Source organism: Caenorhabditis briggsae, assembly GCF_000004555.2.
Source record: "Caenorhabditis briggsae complete genome, chrI, whole genome shotgun sequence".
Classification (NCBI taxonomy): Eukaryota; Metazoa; Nematoda; class Chromadorea; order Rhabditida; family Rhabditidae; genus Caenorhabditis; species Caenorhabditis briggsae.
The window spans coordinates 9,390,247-9,412,595 of NC_013489.2; the positions used below are offsets into that span (position 1 = coordinate 9,390,247).

Genomic DNA, 22,349 nt, shown 5'->3' on the forward strand with positions numbered 1-22,349 from the left:
ATTTCGGAAAAATCGCGTTTTCGATTCTTCGAAATTTCCGAATCAAGATGAGAATTCAATCGATCATTTTCCTCACAATCATAGCAATCTTTGGATACATTTCGTGTGAGGATGAGGAAACGTTGACATTGTATGATCATCCAGGGATTCCTTCCTGTCAGTTTTTAAAATCTTTATATTTAAAACATCCGTTTTTCAACTTTCAGCAGAATTCACGAAAAAGGAAGCAGAATACGCACAATTTAAGGCAAAGAAAAACTCCAAGAAGGAGAAAAATCGTACTGGAAGATCGGAGGAAGCGTTTAACGAGGACGAGTTTGAGGACTGTGATGAAGATGAGCTGGAAGCAGATGGAAAAGAATCAGAATACAACGAAGAAGAAGAAGAGGAAGAGCAAGATGATGGCGTTGATGATTGGGATGGCGGAGAAGACATTTATATAAGCAAGGATAAGGTTCGGACTAAGGAACTTTAATTTTTTTTGAATAAATGTTTTTTTTATGAAATTGAAAACTGCTACATATGAGAACTTGCTTAATGGGTCTAACACGTAGTTCAGAATCTAAGTTTTTTTGGAAAAATAGTTTGGAAGCGATCTCGTTCTTCTCAATCGTTCAAAATTTTCCAAAAAACATTTTTCACATGTTCTCAGGTAGTTTTTTGAGTTCTCATTCGTAGCAGAACTTATTCTGCCAGATTTTATTTCATGCGATTTCTTATTTGCAGAAATTCTCATTTTCCAAGTAATGATCCCTGGTACCACCTTTTTGCTGGAACTCGAAATATTAGCTTTTCTGCAGGGAATGAGCAATATTTGGATTCATCAGAAGTTTTGGAAGTGTGAAAAAACCAATAATGATGATCTGAAACAATCAAGTTGAAATACATGTATACCGTTTCCAAATAAATTCATTTAGAGTCATGAAATTCAATTTTGAATAAGTAAATTGTAACAAGTGCTGAAACATCTGGACCGAGCGCCAAAAAATGGTTTTGATGGTTGACAACTAGTCTCTTTTTCGAAGTGTATAGCAATCTGTCAAACATTTTATGAGCATAATTCCAACTATTTCCCCCTTCTACGCATATTCCTTTCTTATTTAGTTTCTCTTGAAAAGAAATAAAATCTTCGGAGGAGAATCATCTCATAAAGTGTATTGGGGGTGACAAAAAGGTCGTCCGAAAAAACAATGTTGGAAGAACAGCAATCCGAAGGCTGTTATTATGACACGCCAATTACAAACACCAGAGAAATGTGGTGGTTTGTCTCAAGGCAAGAAAAAATTACGAAGAAGAAAAAGATGATGTTCAAGAAGACAAGGAAGAAGCAGATTCGGGAACGAAGGTCAACGCAGATCATCTTCGTTTGGATACCTTCAATGACTTCTTCTCCTTTTGATCCGTCATTGTTTTGATTCTGAGATTTGAATCACTTTTTTCAGATTTTTCTCAATACATAAATATAGAATATGTGATTCATCATGATCGAAAATCCGCGATCTCCGGGTAGACAGTGTCCTTTTGTTTCCAAATAAAACAAAACGAGTCGTGATTGGAAATGCTTGAGAATATGACTTTTCGGGCGATGAGTCTCGGGGAGCCAGGAGCATATATGCATAGTTGCATAATAAGCGCCCCTCCCGCCTGTTTTCTTCTCCGAATGGAGCTTCTTCTTCTTCTTTTTCTTTTTTCCCCGTAGAGCAAAACCTTAAGAGGCAGACAGGGAGAAATGAAGAATTTGTTTGATTAGAAGAATGAGGTTGAGACACTTCTCCTTATTCAATTTTTCCATACCCATCCCGAACATTTTTGACCATTTTCGTCTCTTTTTTCAATTTCGGCAGGAGATGAAAGAGAACGTTGAGCTTCCTTCTTGTTTCACAATTTTGAAAGCTCGTTTGAACTCAAAATGTAAGTTGATACAAAAACTCTGGCACAATCGAGACCCAAGTTTAACAATCTTCAAAATTCTGACTGCGCCAGATGCTCAAGATTGAGTTTCCGAATACCGCAAAACCTCTAATACAAGGGCCCCCACACTGTCAAGTTTGAGCTCAATTATCTCAGCTCCTATAAGAGATATCAACAATGTGCCAACTGATAAAATGTTTTTGATATTATGACATACAATTTATAAGTTGACAACATTTTCATATCTTTCATAGGAACCGAGATAAATTGGCTTATAGTTAATAGTTAGGGGCCCTTCTATTAGTTTTTACGGTGGGTCAAATATCGAAATGAAAAATCTCTGGTGTTTAATTTATTTTATCTTTATTTTAAATCTAGTACCGGAAGTTTGACCAGGAATTCAAACAGTGTATACGCTTTTCAAATTTATAAAACTTCTTATAGCAGAAGTCCTGAAGATTTCCTTCCGTTCTACAGTAATCCCTTATTATTTTCTTCATTCTCTTCTTTCACCGAAAGTGCTATATTCCCCTATTTCTTACAAAGTTTCTTACTCTGCTATCAAAAGCATCTCTAGTCTAGCTTTTCACCTTACCAGTATAAATTCAATCAGGCTTACCGTAAAGCGTGTAATAGAAGAACCTTCCCACTCTCAAGTCTGTGCTCAATTATCTCAATTTCTATAAGAGATTTCAAAAATATGTGAACTAAAAAAACACTTATGTTGTTATGATAAAAATTTAGTCAGTTGATAACTTTTTCATATCTTTTACATGATATGAGATAATTGAGCTCAAACTTGACCATCTCGGGACCCTCCTTTTGCAGGTTTTACGGTATGGCGGTTTTACAGTAACCCTAGAATCCCTTCACGCGCATTCCTCTTACGCTTCTCTAGTACCCATCTTCAGTCAATTTTCCTTTTTTCCACGTAAATCCATGAGAGTATGTATGTCGTCATCAATGTCCACGTCAGTACAGTGCACCGACCACTTTCGTGTTTCGGGCCGACGCATGAGATCACGATTAAGGCAAACAAAGCTTCTCCTTCTCCAGCTGTGGCTCCCACCAAAGAAGAGGAGCCATCTCCTCCCGCTTCTCCTCATTACGGGAACGTCTCGGGAGCACACGGAAATAGTGTGCTACCTGGAGAGACACGACAGACATGACGTGGCACTTGCGAAAACACGCAAAAGCTGATGATCCGGAAATGGCAAAAAAATGAGGAAAAGGCACATCGCAACACTTCCCTATTTGCTAGGAAATACACGGTGGCTTAGGCCGAAGACAAGAAAAATTTTGTTGGTAATTTCGCCTAATCAAAGGAACACTAATTCTATGAACTACTAGGTAGATGCTACACCAGAAAAAATTTTTATATTGATTAATGTTAAACGTTTTTGGTCAAAATGCGAGTCCTCATTCTGATAATATTAATTTCAAGAACCAGTATGACTAGGTAGTTAAGTTTGTCACATTAGGGGCCAAGAAACTCAAAAATTATCTCGTGAGTGTCAGCTGTTTTCAAGAGAGCCCTTGAGCTCCGCCCCTTTTCTTTTTACTCTCTTCAACTACTTCTCTCTATCAGTGATTATCGAAGTATAAGACTTCAAACCCTTTTGTGTTTGTTGTCACCAAATTTCACAAAAAATAATTTTCACAACGATCTGTAACTGATCTGTTCAGTTACGGAAACCAATGGTTACCAGCATACTTGCAAAATTCCGGGCTGGGTCGGGCCCGACCCGGTATCAAAATCCTGTTTTTTTTTGGTTTTTGACTGTTTGATCGACAAAAAATCACATAAGGGTCCCTTATATGCTTTTTGTAATTTTCCAAATTTGTGAAATGACGGGCCGGGCTTCCAAAAATTCTTTAAAAACCCAGTCCGGCCCGGCCAGTTACAAGTACCAGCGGTAGCAAAATCTGTATAAGTCGATCACAACAATTAATAATTTTTAAGATCACTTCTGATCTCTATCTCCACTATATTCTCGTTTTACTGTTTCCCCTTTTTTCGGAAAAAGAGCCGACTTGTATTTTTTTTTGGATGTCACATGTGTACTGTTTGGGCTTCCACTTGTGAAGTTCCAGAGGCCACGTCCCATTTTTTGATAGAAAGAGCCAAACATAGATCTGAGTCACATGCCCATTATTACAGTAACTCTTCATTGCCCATGATTCATTTTCTCTCTCTTCATCATTCTTCTTCTTGTTTTAGCCTCCACCCACCCTATTTCGCCTTGCCTCCTATCTCGGGTGAGTCGCTGATTTTTTCCTCGAAAAAGTCAAAATCACTTGACTTCTCTATATGCACTACTACCATCTACCGGTTGGCTCCTGTCTTCTTCTTCCTCCTGCCAATTCCCTTTTCATTTACTTTCCCACTCTTCCTTTCGTTTCAATGAGCAAACAAAAGATGAAGAAGGAGAAGCCTAAAAGTTTCTTCGTTTTTTCTGCTCCAAAAAGTCTCTGTTTCCACACAAAGTCAATTTGGTAAAAAGGAGAGAGAAGATTCCATATGGTCTTTCTTTCCTTTCCATCCCTCTCACATATGGTTGGCTCCTCACTTTGGAACTGAGCACAACGATCGTTAAAAGCACATGTTGTGTTGGCCATAACTTTCAATTCCGTCTTCTTTCCATCTTCCTCATCCTCCCAGATTTTCCTTCAGCTTCTCGTTGCCCATATATACTTACAGTATCCCCCTCTCTCCCTGTCATTCACGGAAATGTGGGCGAATCTTTCTTGCCTCGTAATGGTTGGCGCCGCCGAAGCCCCGCCCACATTGCCATGTTTTGTTTTCTATGCCTCCATGAAGGCATGTTAGGATATGAACATTCTCTTTTCTTCTCTGATTGTTTGACTCATCAGTTTTTTCCTACAATTCTTCCCTCTCTCAAAGGTCATGACACCTCTTTTGGTTTCCCATACCTTCTGTTCCCTTTCTGTCATCCGATATTCTGTTAGTAATCATCCAAAATGGCCAACAGACATGTATCGTTTTGTAATGCTCCTAATAACCATATATCACACGTTACACTTCTGCTCGCCAGATCACCTTATTCGCTCGACGACGTCTGCTCGGTCGGGGGTATTGTAAAAGGAGAACTTTGCCGAGAGGCGAGAGAAGGGGGGCAACTGTCGGGGAAAGAGCATCGGAGATTCTCTTTGTAATAGAGTCGGTGAGCGGGGAAGTGCTGTGGTCCGCTATCTGACCGCATATTGCGCGGAACTTCTGATAAGTGCCGACAGTCGGCTCGACGTTCGGAGTTCTGAAAAGGAATCCGAATGGGCGGGTCGATTTCTATGCCTATATAAGATCCGAGCAGAATAATAAGATACTTTCATTTATAGGTCTGTTTTAAGATGATCTGAATTAGCTAGTGACAGATAGGTCTGTTTAGGTATCTATGAGTTTTTTTAAATTGCTTCAAGACATTCTTGATCAAACAAACTAGATTTTTTTCTGAAAATCGAAAAACGTTCATTTTACAAAAATTTCCATAACATGTTTCGAAGATTTCGAAAAATTCTTCCAACTCTATCCAAAACTTTTGTGTCTTCCTCGCTTTCGATTTTGTCTACAGTACTTACGTATAGTAGCTTCCACACTTCCGTAAAATAGAAGGGCTTCCTAACTTTCAAATTCGGGCCAACTTATCTCGGTTGCCGATAAAGATATTAACAATTTGTCAACTGATAAATTGTATGTCATAATATCAAAAACATTTTATCAGTTGGCACGTTGTTGATATCTCTTATAGGAGCTGAGATAATTGAGCTCAATCTTGACAGTGTAGGTGTCCTTGTATTACAGGTTTTACGGTATTCGGAAACTCAATCTTGCGCATCTGACGCAGTCAGAGTTTTGAAGATTTTTAAACTTGGATCTCATTTCTCTATTATCTTTCATAGAACCCTATCGTTGAACTGACAGCGGATCCTCTTTTTCGATTTTTTGTCGTACTGAAGCACTAGTTTTGCACTTTTCTGATATCCAAGAATTCATAAGTTAGCCTCTGCTAGCTAGATTCCTATTATCGATAACAATTCCTGTCTTAAATGAACTTTGTCCGACGGCGCTACCAGTTTTAGATGCAAACCGTCTAGAGATTTTATTTGGAATTCAATGTCGTCTACAAGTCTGAAAGCTTTTTGTTTCCATTTCCCTATCATCATTTCCCTTATTTTCGGTTTTTTTGGATGAGTCACAAGTTTTTCGAATATTGTGAAAGTTTACTACCATTCGAAGGAGACGAAGAAAAGGACCAAGCATGTGAGGGGGTTCAATGTAATTGTTTTTTGTGTTCTAGATCACAAGTAGGTCAACTCAATCGTCTTGCATTTAAATCCGAAACCCCATTACCGTAACCTTGTTCTTCTTCGTCTTCTCCATCAAATTTTCCCCATTACAACATCCACTCCCTGAACAGCCGCATACATCCATCCATCGCCATCCGGCTGCCGTTTGTGGGCGGGATCCCTCATATGTCATTCCTTCAGGGTCCTTCCATTCCCATCTTTACTTCTATCCATCCCCGCGGGTGCTGCTCATTCTCCCACTCCTTTCTTTCTTCGTCACTATTACACACCGTTTCGGATGCTTCCTTCTCCTTTGCTTCTTCTTCTTTTGCTGCTATCGTCGCCCATATTGCTCTTTTCACTTCTTTCGGGGGACCTAACATATGTGTCTGCCGTAATAAGAGAGAGAAAAAGAGAGAAAGGAGCACCAGACTCCAAATCAATCGATTCTTTTGTTTTCCAGAAATGTGAGTTGGAAGTCACATGGACTTGATCAGCCACAAGTCTATCAAATGGGGAGTGACTGACAAAAACTCCAACTAGAATCTCTATTCAGAATCAGAATCAGTATCAATTAACAGCCAATCCACCGTATACCCTTATTCCCATTTCTTTCTCCTCAAACGATTCTTCTTCTTTGTCGTCCCTGCCGTCCCCGTAAAAAGTTACCATACCAATACTGGTTTATTCTCTCTTCCCATCTTCTTCCCGAACGTCCTTCTTTTCTTCTCTGTCGATGATCATCATCATTATACTTTTCTTTTCAACCATCTTCTCCCAATCATTCTTTCATACCATTCCTTCTTCTGATTTCAGAATATAATGACAGACGTCGAAGACTTTGCTCAGCTCTTACAAAAGCTTCAGAATTCGAGCCCTGCACTTCCAGAAGGAACGTCTTCTACTCCGACGCCTTCTTCCTCAACTGGACTCCTTCCAAATGGAAAGAAGACCAAAGGGCGTGTTAAGATCAAGATGGAATACATCAATAACAAACTTCGCCGATACACTACTTTCAGCAAAAGGAAAACGGGAATTATGAAGAAAGTAAGTTGAAGACGTCCGGAGTAGGACCAGAATCGTTATTGATACTTCTTCAGGCTTTCGAATTATCAACACTCACGGGTACTCAAGTCATGCTTCTAGTCGCATCTGAAACTGGTCACGTCTACACATATGCAACCAAAAAACTCCAACCAATGATTTCATCTGAACCCGGAAAGGCTATGATCCAATCGTGTCTGAATGCTCCTGGCGACGAGGGATCCGATGTTCAACCCAGCCGAACGGAATTCACTTTCGATTCTGGTAACGGTGGAAATGGAATGCGTAAACGGAAGATGTTGAACGATGCGATGTCAGCCGAGTCGAGCAACAACAGCCCATCGGTGAGTTTAGGAAAACGAATCTTCCCTATTACAACGTGCGTCAGCCGACGGCCCGATAGAAGGAAAAGAAGAAGCAAATCGGCACTAAAATGGCCTCAAATATCCTTCGGGAGGGCCACGGGAAGGGGAAGATGGAGAGAAAGGGGCCATCGTTTTTAGTGTAATGTATTTCGTATTGGTGTGTACGACTTTGGTTACATCGCTTCACTAATGGACAGATTGAGAGAGAGTATGCTATCACTTATGACTAAACTGATTGCTCACTTTACATCACGGGGAGAATTAGGAGAAATGGGAAGAAACTGATAGTTTGAGAGGAAGGGGAAACAATGGGGAAGAGTTCTTTTTACTGACAACCGCTTGTCGGCACTGTTCTAGAATCACGGAACGAAAAAAAAATCACGGAACAAAAGTTTTGGCTAATCCACAAATTTCTACGATCTTTAATTTGATAAGTGGTGACCCGAATAGTACCTTAGCAATAATTTTACTTCGTCCAATATCCGAAAATATGTTAGAAAGGGGTATATCAAGTTCTTAAGATACGCTAGTTATGAGATTACATAGGACCTTAAGAACATCTGGGAGTTTAGTTCAAGGCTACATCGAGCAGTTATTGAGCTTTTCCCTATCTTTGGATGTTCCAGATGAAGGAAACATGACGTTTTAGCCTAAGCCTATAATTGAAAAAAGCTTCCCCAACCCAAATATATTATCAAATTTTCCGTAAAGTGAGAAATCCAAGGAAAACAGTTTTGTACCAAGATTCTCACTTACTCAGGCCGTGTCCATACTTCTTTGGCCCAAGACTATTCCAAGTTTTTGGACCATCAAGAGGGGAGACTAATTTTGGATTAGGAAAGATTTTTCAATTATAGGCTTAGGCTGAAACGCCATGTTTCCTTCATCTGGGACATTCGAAAAATGGTGGCAAGTTCAATAACTCTGGTCGATGTAGTCTGGAACCATACTCCAGAATGTACCCAAGAGGTCTTATATAACATATTAACTATTGAACCTTGAGAACTCAATCCATCTTTCAGATATACTTTCGAATACTGCTTGTCTACAGTAGTTCAAAGATTCCTTATTTTCAGATGGGTGGTTTCTCTCCATTCTTGCCATCAATGGCTCCGCTGTTCTCTTCATTCGGTGAGGACGACTACAATAATACCGAGAGTGGAGATGATTCGGATTCTGAGGAAGCTGCTAGTGATATCAAAGAGGAGGATCAGGGATCACCAACAATGATCAAGCAAGAAATGATTGAGACGGACAGTGTTACGGCTTCTCTTCAGCAGACGATAAAAGAGGCAATGAAACAAGCAGCCTCGAATAGACAGGCACTCAAAAAGACCAAGGTTTCATCTTCACCCACGAATCAAAAATTCATCAATCCGTTCCTTCTCCAAGGTAAAACATTATAACTAATTTTTCTCATATAAATATTTTATTTCCAGGCGGTGCCAATGCGGCAAACTTCCTCGCAGCTGCTGCCAAACAAGGCGATGATGCCACCAACCACTTTCTATCACAATTGAACTTTCAGCAACTGATCGAATCGGCTGGACTTGCCTCTTTAAGTGAATAATTATCCCTCCTTTTTTAGTATTGTTTAACTTCATGACACCCTTTCTTTCTTGTTCTCTTTAAACTCCTAAACAATTCCGTCTTGCAAAGACCACGATCTTGTCAACATCTGAAAATTTTTCCTCAACTTTTTTCTTTGTAGCTTTCAGCATAATCATTATCATTAACATTTCATCCAATCGTTTCTTGTCCCTGAATAAATGTAAAACAGAATATTTAAAAAAACAGTTCTACTTTTTTCAAAGGATTACATATTCATAAGGCTCCAAAAAGCCTGGTTAGAAATCACAGTCTTTTTGGAACCCTATAGAAGGAACGTAAAAACCATAGCCAGTATTCATTAAATTAATTCACATTCATTAATTAATCAAACATAAAAAATAGTCAATAGAATCAAAACTCCAGAATATGTAAAAAGAGGAGAAGAAGATTCCAAAACTGCAGTACCATCTTGTGAACCACGTCCGTTGCTTTCCGAACCTTGCCCTTCATAATCTTCTGGCTGCTGCACTAGCTTTTCTTTTTTGGGTTGCTCTTGTGTTCCATTATCTGGCTCATCATCTTCATTGGCACCATCTTTCTCAACGTCTTCTTTTCTATCATCTTCGCCATCGTAATCATCCTCATCCTCATTAATCACAGAACCATTTTCCGTAGTTGTTCTCTTTACAATTATATTCTCAGAGGTGGAGCTTTGAACCGTACTGTCTCTCAAAGTGGATTTCGCATTCTCCACAGTTGTCGTTCTTTCCGTTTTGGAGTGAATCGTCGTTTCTTGTTTTCTGTTATTCCCGGTCTGAGTATTTTGAATATGGGGCGCATCAGTTCTGATAGTGGTTGTAGTTGTTACCAGTGGAGTTGTTACTATCGGATTTAGTTTACCTGTTGGGTCTGGCTGATTGTTATTGGATTTTGAACTAACCGGCCTGAAATATAAGAAAATGTGAAATGTACATAACTTTTTTACTAACGTTTCATTACAAATTCCAGCATATACACAGAAAAAATCAGCCAAAACCTCAATCGATATCGCATCATTTTCCTTGCAGTCTGGTGAGTGATAATACATTATTCCGATCAGTTTCTGCTTTCCGTTTTCTTTTCTCAGAAGTCCTCCAGCAGAGTACTTCGAACAAGTAGGACGAGTGAAACATATCTTGTTATAATATTCTATAGTGTTATCACATTGTACGGTCTGAAAATATACTTTCTCCCCAAAAGATAAAATTATAAAAACCTGAGCTGGTCTTATACTCCTGACGTATCCTGTCTTGTTATCCACTCGGAGAGCGTGCAATTTGAGGTTGCTCTCTAGCTGAGGCATTCGTTTTTCTGAAACACTATTTTTAAAGGAAAGACTCCGGGCAAAAGGTTTTTTTTGTAATTGTTTGGCATCAAAATGTTCTTAAATGTATGCTTTTCCTAATGTTACTTCGAAATAGCTCGGAAAATATTCGAAATCTATGAAAACGCTGTAGAAAAGCTAGCACGCTCAGTTTTTGTTCAAGGCGGTCGTAGGAATCTCAATCCAAAGCCACTGTGTGCGCTATTTTTCACGAATTTTTTTTGCAGTTTCTGGTCGTTTTTCTTGTTAAAAAATTGAATTTTCAATCGAAAGCTTGATAAAGACAACAGAAAGACTCGTTGATATCTCACAAACGGCTGAAAAGCGAAAACAACTTGGACGAGAACTGAGCGCGCATGCATTTTCGACAACGTTTTCAGGGATTGCGGAATCCTCTTTTGTGAAAATCTTGGAGAATACGTTACCAGCAAGACAGCTGGGAATGACATTTGGAACGCCAGGCGGGGGGACATCTTCCGTCAACTCTAGAAGAATCACTCCAAATGCCATTTGATCAGGCTCACAAACTCCAAAGTAAACGGCCTGAATCATTAATAACTAGCCGTGTCAAATTAATGAAAAATTCACCGATTTCACAAAGCGATTGAACCCAGATGTACATTGAAACTTATCAGTGCATGGACTCATGAATACTTTTGTCTTTCTCATATACTCGACTGGTATCTCCATTACACTAAAATACAACTTGAACATAAATACCTTTTCCTATTTACTTACTTATTTTTACACTTTGACATGTCTACTTTTGTATCGTCTGGAACCCATCGAACAGTATTCCAGTCACCTTCTTTTCCATTCATTAACGCAAATGCTGCCACTACAACGTGCCGTTTTGAAATCAATGTTGAAGATGTCCAGATTTGACTGGTTGTATTCCCCGTGGGTGCGTTTTCCACTTTTAAGGTGACGGTCCATGGGCTCAACTCACTTTCCAGTTTAGAATCAGCTGAAAACAAATCATCCAGAACAATCATCGAAAATTATTTTTTACGATTAGATGGTATTCCACAAGTCTTTGCGTTTTCCTCATTTTCCTCAGAAGATAGTTTAATGAATTCACTTGACAACGTAATCGGTGTTGGGGGTGATTTTGATTTAGGAGTAAAGAGAGTCGATGTTCTAAAAATGAGATTGGGCAAGTAGATCAGATGAAAAACTAACTTTTTGCAAATTCCACTCAATTCACAAATTTTTTCCTTGTGCGACGCAACATAAGAGAACTTTTGTATTGTGCATTTATCTTGATAATAGCCCGAAAATGCAACCACCGTATTTCTGTCATTCGATTTTTTCAATAGACTAGCACCATACGCGTTCAAGCACATTTCCATATCTGCACATACAGTATTGCTGATTGAAGTGCTACAACGTTTAGAATGAATTGATGTATTGACCTGTAGAAGTAAACTTCCTATTTCTTGTAAAGGGAGACTGCGACAAAAAAAATTGTATAAGTTTTTGCATCAAAATGTTACCAAAGTTATGAATTTTACTGTTGTCACCTCATAAAAAAAACAGGACACAAATGGAAATTTTCAGTGGTCATTTTGGCAGAAATGACATATATCGAAAACCATCAAATTATTGGTCTCCATTAATTTCTTTATTCAAATGTTTCCGAAAATATAAAGGCCAAAAACCGCGAAAAGTTTTTTGAAAACTTCAGATTTTTTTTCGAACTTTTTCGTGGTAATCATGGAAATACATAACTTTGGTAGTATTTTAATGCAAAAATGACATGAAATTTTTTGGTCGACTTTTAATATTTTTCTCAAATTGGGTGTCCAATTGAACTACTTCTCGAAATTTGGAAGACCAAAAAATCAATCGTTGAACTCAGAATCTAAAAATATTTACCTTAGCGGACACAATTTTTATGACTGGCTTAAAATTTAAATGGGATGCTTGATGAGCCTGAAGATCTTCACCGTCATCGACCACGTCAGATGAATCTGGAATAGAGATACTAAAGATGCCTTCAACATCACAATAGTACCAGGGAGACAAACTGGGGTAAAATATGATGAATCATCGGGGATGTCTCTTCCCATTTCGATAAGAATGAGGCCACTGGAGAGTTTATCAGATTCGCATGATCCAATGTAACGCATCTATAATTAATGATTTTATCAACCAGCTGACTTATTTCATTCGCACCGATTTGACTGGAATTCCGGGCATCCAAGGGCATAGAAAATGGTTGCTGCATGCTTTTAAATCTACTGTGATTGAGTCAGTGGGAGCTTCCATCACTCTTCAAAAACTTATCGGATTGAAGAAACACAACTATTTGTCTTACCCATCCTTACAGGTTTTCAAATCAACTTCTGCTTCATCCATTTTCCATTTCCATGTTGCTCCATTGTCTTCTGTCTCCATTAAAGCCAATCCTGATGTCATTACGTGTCGCTTCGAAATCAAAGATGCAGAAACAAAAAATGGTTTGAGTTGTAAGCGAACACTCCATGGAGACAACTCGTCATTCGAAGGGCTTTTGGCTGAAAATGTTTCAGAAAATGTTTTTGTAATTTATTGTTTTAACTAACAGTCTATAGCTCTCCCACATTCCTTTGAACGTTCTTCGTCTTCTGTCTCACTCAATTTATCCGAAACGGAGAATGAGAGTAAACAAGAGAAAATTAAGATCGAGACCCTCATTCCATAGAAGTGAGAAAAAATCTTGAACTGAAAAAAAGAATCTGAATGACTGGACGTGGTTCATAAACCACGTTGCAGTCGAAAGCCAACAAGGTCCATCAGGAGTAATCGTATCTACACAACAGGGGGCACTTTTCACGCTGAGCTTTTTTAGGAAATTGTTTCACATAGCTTTGTTCCGTGACATTTCAAAGAAATAAAAGCCAATGATAAAATGAAAAACGTGGATCCACAGTATTCGCATGATGCGAATTATAGTGAATTTATTCCCATCAAAGGATAGAGAGAAAGTAGTCGAATCAGTATTAAATACAAAAAATAGCAACTTAAATCGGGATATACTAAAAACAAGGCCCCTAAAAAAAAGTAAAATCAGCCATTAAAAATTATTTTCAGCTTCTAAAATGTAGGCTTAGCCTTTAAAAAGCAGGCTTACGGTTAAAAAGCAGGCTTACCAATAATCGAAGGGCCCTCGTAATAGAAAGGCCCTCTGTGAATAATGACCCCTCTTCAAAATGTGTTTTGAAATCAAAAAATTCCGTAATTTTTCAATGGAAAATATTCCAGGAATTCCACAAGTCAATAGAAATTTGCTGAAATTCTATTTTTCGATGCAAATCTTGCTAAATTTTGGTTGGAATTGGCAGATTTTCATGAATTTTGAACGAAACTTCGTCGATTTTTTTGATGCAAAGTTTCGGAAAAAAACTAGCCAGAAAAATAGAAGGGCCCCTGTAATAGAAGGGCCCTCCGGAGGTACCTTGGAACAATAGAAGGGCCTGTTCTTCTAGTACCGGTTTTACGGAAATAAAAGTAGACTCAGTCCTTAAAAAGTAAGCTGAACCCTAAATTAATGTATGCGTAAAAACAAAGCTATATGAAAGTCAAATTAGAAGTTACTTCAGTTGTTAAAAACAAAACATCATATAAGTTTTTTGAAACTCAATCAATTTCGCGTCTCCTGAATCTTCACAGACGTGACGATGACACCCAGAAAAAAAACAATTTTTCCGTCAGAATTTTTTTGAAGATTGGCTTTGTGATGAAAAATGTTTGGTGTAGATTAAATATATACAGAAAAAAATTTGAAGCAGTTTGAAACACTTGCTCTTGAGATGTGCTCACTGGAGCATAAAAGGTATGGTTCTAGAGTTTCGCTATAAGTCGGCTCAAAATGATTGCAATTTGTTCAAATTTTGAGAGAATGTGTGTTTTTAATTGTTCTACAAATTACATACAAAACGTTGTATTTTGGGAACGAAAAATTTTGCTTGTTTGTTTTACTCGTTTTTGATACACAAAAATGAACAAATTGTAAAAATGTTTTTGTTGCCAAACAACAAAGTTTTTTATGTAGTTTGTAGAACAATTAAAGACACACATTCTCTCAAAATTTGAACAAATTGCAATCATTTTGAGCCGACTTATAGCCAAACTCTAGAACCATACCTTTTATGCTCCAGTGAGCACATCTCAAGAGCAAGTGTTCCAAACTGCTTCAAATTTTTTTCTGTATATATCTAATCTACACCAAACATTTTTCATCACAAAGCCAATCTTCAAAAAAATTCTGACGGAAAAATTGTTTTTTCTTCTGGAGTCATCGTCACGTCTTAGAAGATTCAGAAGACACAAAAAGTGATTGAGTTTCAAAAAACTTATATGACGTTTTGTTGGAAATACAGCTACAATTAACAAAAAAGTTTTCGATTATTGGACAAGTTTTAAAAAAGTTATGAACAAAAGTATAGAGGGACAATCACTAACGTTCGCCACTGTATGTTTTTTTCAGTTTAGAATATTCTAAAAACTATCCCAATAATTTTTTTTAATTTTCAAATTAGCCTTTAAAAGTATTAAAAAATCCCTATGAAATGCCTATTCAGAAAAAAAAAACAATTTCCCTTTTTTTCGAACATTTGGTGAACATTTGGTGATCGGAAACTCCAAAAACTACCCCAAGAATCATTTGAATTTACAATCAGAAATGCCGAAAAAAAAGAAAAAGTTAATTTTTAATTTTAAAAACGTGTAGTATATAACAACCATCGAAACTTCATCTAACGTGCTCCCGATTAGCCTAGTGGTTAACAGGGATGAATTTGAATCAACCATCGTTGGTTCGAGTTCTCCCCAGAGCCTAGTGGTTTTTGTCAGAGTACAGTAATCGGGGTTAATCGTGAACAAAATACGGGAAATGCCCCCTGGTGTGGGGATACGATCGCGTGTCCATCAGTAGAGCGCACAAACAGGCTAATTGGAATTATGTAAATTCGGTAATAGAAGCTCAGAAGTGCTCTAACTATATTTTAAAACCTTTTAGATTTTTAAAAAATTGAACGGAAGAACGGAAGCAACTGTGTCTGAAAACTTAATATTAACGAGCAACAATAACGAAAATAAAATGGACAATACTGTTGGAAAATGAGAAACAAAAATTCTAAGTTTGCTTCTATTGCGGCCAACATGTTAAGGTGAAATTCCTGGGTAATTATCAAATGTTGTGGAGCTGAATTAAAATTTGTGCCCAAATGTGTCGCAACTTTATTGATAAAATATTCAACACAGTGGTACGAAAAATACAGTTTACCCAGGAATTTCCTACCTCTAAATCACTTTAGGGGAACAAGTTCGAGGAAATTTGATGAAGAAATCGATTAAAGCTAATTTAAAATTTTGATAAAACTCAAAAATATCTTTAGAACCACAGTCAGTATTCATTAAATTAATTCACATTCATTAATTAATTCAACATAATATCGCCAATAGAATCAAAATAGCCAATAGAATTAAAACTCCAGAAAACATATACATCGAGAAAGACGGAGCAGCAGTACCATCTTGACCTTCTGAAAGCTGTACTAGCTTTTCCTTTTTGGGTTGCTCTTTTGTCGCCACTTTACAAATTCCAGCATAGACACAGAAAAGATCAGCCAAGACCTCAATTGATACCGCATTATTTTCCTTGCAGTCTGGTGAGTGATAATACATTATTCCGATCAGTTTCTGCTTTCCGTTTTCTTTTCTCAGAAGTCCTCCAGCAGAGTACTTCGAACAAGTAGGACGAGTGAAACATATCTTGTTGTAATATTTTCTAGTGTCATTACATTTTATGGTCTGAAAATATATTACCGTAAAACCTGTATTAGGAAACCCTTTCTACTGTTTAAAAGCTCCTCCGGAGGGCCCTACAATTAGAGGGGGCTTTTCTGTTTTTCTTCTTGTAAATGTTTATCAAAAAATTTGACGAATTCTCGTTCAATATTAAAAATCTATCAATTTTACCAACAAAAAAACTTTTTCAACAATTTTCTGTGGAAATATGAAATTTCCGGGATATTTTTCACCGAAAACGTACGGAAGTAATTATTTTGAATAAACAAATTTTGAGGAAAACCCTTTTATTACAGGGGGCCCTTTTATTTTTTTTTCCGTCCATTAAAGGTGCCCTTCTAATACAGGTTTCACGGTTTCTCCCCAAAAGATGAAATTATAAAAACCTGAGCTGGTCTTATACTCCTGACGTATCCTGTCTTGTTATCCACTCGGAGAGCGTGCAATTTGAGGTTGCTCTCTAGCTGAGGCATTCGTTTTTCTGAAACTTCTTTTTACTATCTTAAAATTCTGAAGATCTGAAATTTAAAAGTTTCGGAATTCAGAGATTCTGAGCTTCTAAAATTCTAAAGATCTGAAGTTCTCTAATGTCCAAATTCTGAAATTCAACATTCAGTCAATTCGAAATTCGAAGTCTCTGACATTCTCAGATTCAGAGATTCTTGGAATATGTTACCAGCAAGACAAATATGTTACCAGCAAGACAAATGGGAATGGTGTTTGGAAGACTACGCGGCGGGACATCTCCCCAAACTTCAAGAAGAATAACACCAAATGCCATTTGATCGGACTCACAAACTCCAAAATAGACGGCCTAAATTCCAATAATAACTATTTTAAAATAATGAAAAATTCACCGATTTCACAAAGCGATATAACCCAGTTGTACACTGATGCTGATCAATGCATGGACTCGTGAATACTTTTGTCTTTCTCATATACTCGACTGGTATCTCCATTACACTAAAATACAATTTATATTTTTTCATTATCTTTTCCCTGATTACTTACTTATTTCTACACTTTGACATGTCTACTTTTGTATCGTCTGGAACCCATCGAACAGTATTCCAGTCACCTTCTTTTCCATTCATTAACGCAAATGCTGCCACTACAACGTGCCGTTTTGAAATCAATGTTGAAGATGTCCAGATTTGACTGGTTGTATTCCCCGTGGGTGCGTTTTCCACTTTTAAGGTGACGGTCCATGGGCTCAACTCACTTTCCAGTTTAGAATCAGCTGAAAACAAATCATCCAGAACAATTATCAGGTTTCAATTTTTACGATTGGATGGTTTTCCACAAGTCTTTGCATTTTCCTCATTTTCCTCAGATGATAGTTTATTGAATTCATATGTCAACATGATCGGTGGGAATCTTGAATTAGGAGTGAACAGATCAGTCGATGTTCTAAAAATGAGATTGAACAAGTAGATCAGATGAAAAACTAACTTTTTGCAAATTCCACTCAATTCACATATTTTTTTCTTGTGCGTCGCAACAGGAATGAACGTTTGCCTGTTGCATTTATCCTCATAATACCCCGAAAATGCAACCACCGTATTTCTGTCATTCGATTTTTTCAGTAGGCCAGCGCCACGTGACGTCAAGCACACATCCAAATCTGCGCATATAATATTGCTAATTGAGGTGTTACAACTTTCAACACCGATCTTTTCCGAATTGATTGATGTATTGACCTGTAAAAATAAATTACTTCATTTATTGAACATTTTCCACAAATTGGATAGTTGAACTATTTAAGTAGAGAGGAGAGTTTTTAAGATGTCGACAAGTTTTTACGATTGGATGGTTTTCCACAAGTCTTTGCATTTTCCTCATTTTCCTCAGATGATAGTTTATTGAATTCATATGTCAACATGATCGGTGGGAATCTTGAATTAGGAGTGAACAGATCAGTCGATGTTCTAAAAATGAGATCTCCTCGAGGGAGCTTAAATGAACGAAATTTCGAAAAATTATTTTTCTCATGTTCCTTTCTTTGAACTTTGGAAGATTATAAAATCAATCATTGAAATCAGAATCTCAAAAACGTTACCTTAGCCGAGATTACGTTTATATCTGGTCAAATTTAAATTAGATGCTTGAGGAATTTGAAGATCTTCACCGTTATCGACCACATCAGATGAATCTGAAATCGAATTTTTAAAGATGTCTTCAAACATCATAAAACTACCAGCGAGACAAATTGGGGTGAAATGATATAAATCATCAGGGATATCTTTTTCCAATTCGATAAGAATGAGATCATTAATGAGTTCATAGAAAAATATGCATGATGATCCAATGAAATGAATCTATAATTAATGATTTTATCAATAAGTTGTTTTTTTTTCATTCGCACCGATTTGACTGGAATTCCAGGAATCCAAGGACACCGATAATGGATATTACATGCTTGAAAATCTACTTTGAGTGAGCCCTTGGGAACTTCCATCACTCTTTAAAAACTTATCGAATAGAGAGAAATAAAACACTTTTTCTTACCCATCCATACAGGTTTTAAAACTGACTTCTGATCTATCCGTTTCCCATGTATGTTCTCTCCATCGTCCTTTTATCAATTCTGTCTCTATTAGAGCCGGAAATGATGTCATTACGTGTCGCTTCGAAATCAAAGATGCAGAAACGAAGGATTGTTGGAGTCGTAAGCGAACAGTCCAAGGAGACAAATCGTCATTCAAATGGCCTTCGGCTGTAAATGTTTCAGAAGATTTTATTCAGCTTTTATTAAACTAACTGTCGAAAGCTCTGCCACATTCATTTGAACGTTCTTCGTCTTCTGTCTCACTCAATTTATCCGAAACGGAGAGGGATAAAAACAAGCAAGCGAGAATTAAGATTGAGATCCTCATTTCATACAAAGAGAGAAAAAATCTTGAACTGAAAAGAGAAATCGAATGACTCGATGTGGTTCATGAACCACGTTCCAGTCAAAAGCCAACATCGTCTATCGGTAGAGCGCACAAATAGGCTAGTTGACACTTTCGCAAATCCTGCTGTAACAGAAGCACAGAAATCCATAATTAGAAAAACTCGAAAAATATATTTAGAAGCATAGCCAGTATTCGTTAAGTTATTCACATTAATAAATAAATCAAACATTATAAATAGAAAATAGAATCAAAACTCCAGAATATGTAAAACGATAAGAAGAAAATAACCAGAAATTTTGTACCCTTGTATCATGGATTTTGTACTCCTAGATCACTTCAGGGAAAAATGCTCAAAAATGAAAAGGATTACTGTAGGATGAAATGTTTGATAATGAAAAGGATCGCTTCTATTTCGAAAATCAAACCTATGTTTTTAACAACTTCCCAGAAGATTATAACTGAATTTCAAAAAATGTGTGACAGATTTCATTGAATAAAAATCATAAGAAGAGAATGACGAAAACAGTGGCAAGAAGAAATTGAAGTGATTGTTTGGAAGATGTTTCAACCGGTTCTGTGATTCTGAAATAAAACAAAAGTTTTCAACAACGAAAGAGTTTTACTCGCGTTTTACAGATCCCAGCGAGGGAACAAAGCTCATCTTTAAAAAATCCAATTGACACATAATGATCATTCGTGCAGCCCGCTTCGAAAGAATACAAAACGGCAACGCCCGTTTCTCGTCCATCTATCTTTTTCACAAGAGTTCCTGCTCTTCCTTCAACACAAGATCCACGTGTCGCACAAACAGATTGAACAAATCTTCCGATGTTGGCTCCGCACTTTTGAATCTGAAAATTCCAGAATTTTAGCTCTACAATTGTGTTTTTTTATACTTTAGCAGGAATCGCAGTGATAAAGGCTTTTCCGTTTTTAACATCCAACGAATCAAAGTGAACGGCGTCTCCGATAAACAATGGTTTCTTTTCGGCTGTAAAAAAACTTTAAATTTCTGAATATGAATTTTTTACTACCTGGAAGGCAGACCGGAACAAAGAATGGCTCATTTTGTGGAACATTTGAACTGATTTCAAGAAGAAGTATTCCAAATGGCACCTCTCCCGGTTGACAGTTTCCCAGATACCATCCCTAATAATTTTTTCAGATATTTTATTTCTTTTCCATAATCCATTTACTAAAAACTAACTTGGATAACAGAACGTGCAATATGCATTCCGCACTGTTCCACGTCTTGACAAATGCTGATCCAAATTTTTAGTTTCTTCAGGGCCTTTTTAGGAATTGCCATTTTACTGTAACTTGTACTTGTTCACTTTTTTCCAATTCAAACCTACTTTTCCTGGCATGCCGCAAAATCTACTGTTGTTTCATCTGCCCATACCCATTGTTTAAATGTATTGTCCGTTTCTCTAATAGCCATAAATCCAGGAGCAATAACATGACGAGCAGAAACCAGAATAGAACTTCCATAATATTCCGTTCCGTTGTCTCTCCCACGGACATAGTTGATGGCCATTCCCCATGGTACTTTATCATCATGAGGGTTGGAACTTGGTTTCTCTGCTAAAATTCAAGAAGTTCCGAAAAAAAAACCTCGGACGCCCTACGAGTCAAAGATTTTCCACACATTTCAGCACGTTCTGCATCGAATTCCGCACTCAATTTACCACAGAAACCCGATGATACGATTGTGAAGAAAATTATCAGTTTTAGCATCGCTCTGGAAAATTTCAGCATTTTTTGTAGTCTAGACTTTGAACCTCACATGAAGATGTGGTTTGTAAAGATGACAGGTATGACTGAGCCAACTGATTGTTTGGAATACTGACTTATTTTTAACTCACCGAGTTTTAAAAAGTAGGAGAAATGTTGACGCGAATATTAAGAATGAGCATGAATAATGTTTCCTATGTAGATCAGTAACTTCTTCCGAGCTTTTTTTTCCAAATTTTTAGCCAACGTTGCCAAACTGACAGTTATCTGAGCCATCTGAATCCACTTGACCGTATCCATTCTGTCTTGATAAATTAACAAATCTTAATGTACCAGTTGGTATATGTCCCCTTCGGAGCTGAACCTTCTATCCTCCGCTTAAAAAAATCTCCGTAATCTCATAAATATTTTTTGTCACATTTATTAAGGATTTGAAAATTGGAAGTTTGATAATCCAAAACTTTCGAAGTTCATGATTCGGACCTTCAGAATTTAATACTTCCGAAAAAAAATTCAGTTCAGAAATACATAAGTGAAACCGAAAATTCAGAATTTCAAAAACTTAAATTTCACAATCTAAAGGTGTTTCTATTTTTCCGATATTCCGAGTGACTGAATTTATAAAATTTAGAAGACTTTTAGAATTTTCAGAATCCACAATTCAATTTTTGACTTTCCAAATTTTGAATTCACAACTTTCTGAACTTTTGGTTTTCCGGATTTCTGACTTTCCGAGTTTTTCTTTGAATATTGGGTAAATGAAATATTCGGAAGTTTCAGAATGGACAACCTCAGAAACTTGAAAGTTCAAAAACTTGAAAATTCAAATATTCAAAGACTCTAAGTTTTGAAGACGTTGGAAAATTGATGAGTAGAGAAAATTCGAATGTAGAGATTCTGAATTCGAAAACTCGACAATTTAAAATGTTGAGTTTTGTGAAGAAAGTCAGAACCTGAATATTTCGATAAGTTTAAGTTATTTGTAGATTATCATTAGTTTTATCCAATGTTGCCGAACCATACTGACAGTTGTCCTAGTCATTTGAAACCACTCTACCGTATCCATTCCATCTCGGAAAATCAACAAATGTTAATGTATACGGTAACATCCAACAACTACTCCCAATCTGATTTTATTTCCATTTGTACACATGTCTCATTTGTCACGAAATCCTGTTACCTTTTCTCTGATTTTTTCGGTTATGTTCCAATCGGCCACCTGTGTCCGTTTTGTTCCAAAAAAGAAGATTGTTTCTTTTTCTTCATAAAGGAGAAGAAGACGTTTCGGGTTTTGCGAAAGAGGCGACAAACCGAGAAGCTTGTAATCCGACAGGCGGCATGAAAAAAGGAAAAGAGAGAATGAAACCACCGATTCTTGCGTAACCG

The 22,349-nt window shown here is 37.2% G+C and overlaps 6 protein-coding genes across 6 annotated transcripts; 4 read left to right on the forward strand and 2 right to left on the reverse strand.

The window, feature by feature from the left end:
• Window positions 1–47: 47 nt before the first annotated feature.
• CBG25348 lies at window positions 48–475 on the forward strand (the record flags this gene model as incomplete). Its single annotated transcript, XM_045239968.1, has 2 exons — window positions 48–156; window positions 207–475. The coding sequence occupies 2 exons, from the start codon at window positions 48–50 to the stop codon at window positions 473–475; spliced, it is 378 nt and encodes a 125-aa protein (XP_045099303.1).
• A 715-nt stretch (window positions 476–1,190) lies between these two features.
• CBG25349 lies at window positions 1,191–1,415 on the forward strand (the record flags this gene model as incomplete). Its single annotated transcript, XM_045239975.1, has 1 exon — window positions 1,191–1,415. One exon carries the CDS (start codon window positions 1,191–1,193, stop codon window positions 1,413–1,415), a length of 225 nt encoding a protein of 74 aa, XP_045099304.1.
• A 1,443-nt stretch (window positions 1,416–2,858) lies between these two features.
• On the forward strand, window positions 2,859–3,080 carry CBG25350 (the record flags this gene model as incomplete). Its single annotated transcript, XM_045239983.1, has 1 exon — window positions 2,859–3,080. The coding sequence occupies one exon, from the start codon at window positions 2,859–2,861 to the stop codon at window positions 3,078–3,080; it is 222 nt and encodes a 73-aa protein (XP_045099305.1).
• A 3,958-nt stretch (window positions 3,081–7,038) lies between these two features.
• On the forward strand, window positions 7,039–9,195 carry Cbr-unc-120 (the record flags this gene model as incomplete). Its single annotated transcript, XM_002640016.1, has 4 exons — window positions 7,039–7,263; window positions 7,317–7,604; window positions 8,702–9,017; window positions 9,065–9,195. The coding sequence occupies 4 exons, from the start codon at window positions 7,039–7,041 to the stop codon at window positions 9,193–9,195; spliced, it is 960 nt and encodes a 319-aa protein (XP_002640062.1).
• Window positions 9,196–9,561: 366 nt separating this feature from the next.
• Window positions 9,562–13,218, reverse strand: CBG25351 (the record flags this gene model as incomplete). The annotated part of the gene is made up of 13 exons (XM_045239992.1): window positions 9,562–10,120; window positions 10,166–10,389; window positions 10,432–10,526; window positions 10,965–11,082; window positions 11,128–11,233; window positions 11,278–11,506; window positions 11,552–11,679; window positions 11,722–11,954; window positions 12,418–12,512; window positions 12,557–12,671; window positions 12,718–12,814; window positions 12,860–13,058; window positions 13,107–13,218. 13 exons carry the CDS (start codon window positions 13,216–13,218, stop codon window positions 9,562–9,564), a joined length of 2,310 nt encoding a protein of 769 aa, XP_045099306.1.
• A 2,748-nt stretch (window positions 13,219–15,966) lies between these two features.
• Window positions 15,967–20,966, reverse strand: CBG25352 (the record flags this gene model as incomplete). Its single annotated transcript, XM_045239998.1, has 15 exons — window positions 15,967–16,335; window positions 17,033–17,146; window positions 17,190–17,295; window positions 17,344–17,572; window positions 17,618–17,742; window positions 17,785–18,032; window positions 18,534–18,650; window positions 18,698–18,794; window positions 18,841–19,048; window positions 19,864–20,080; window positions 20,126–20,220; window positions 20,264–20,378; window positions 20,437–20,542; window positions 20,585–20,813; window positions 20,858–20,966. The coding sequence occupies 15 exons, from the start codon at window positions 20,964–20,966 to the stop codon at window positions 15,967–15,969; spliced, it is 2,484 nt and encodes an 827-aa protein (XP_045099307.1).
• Between the last annotated feature and the right edge of the window lie 1,383 nt (window positions 20,967–22,349).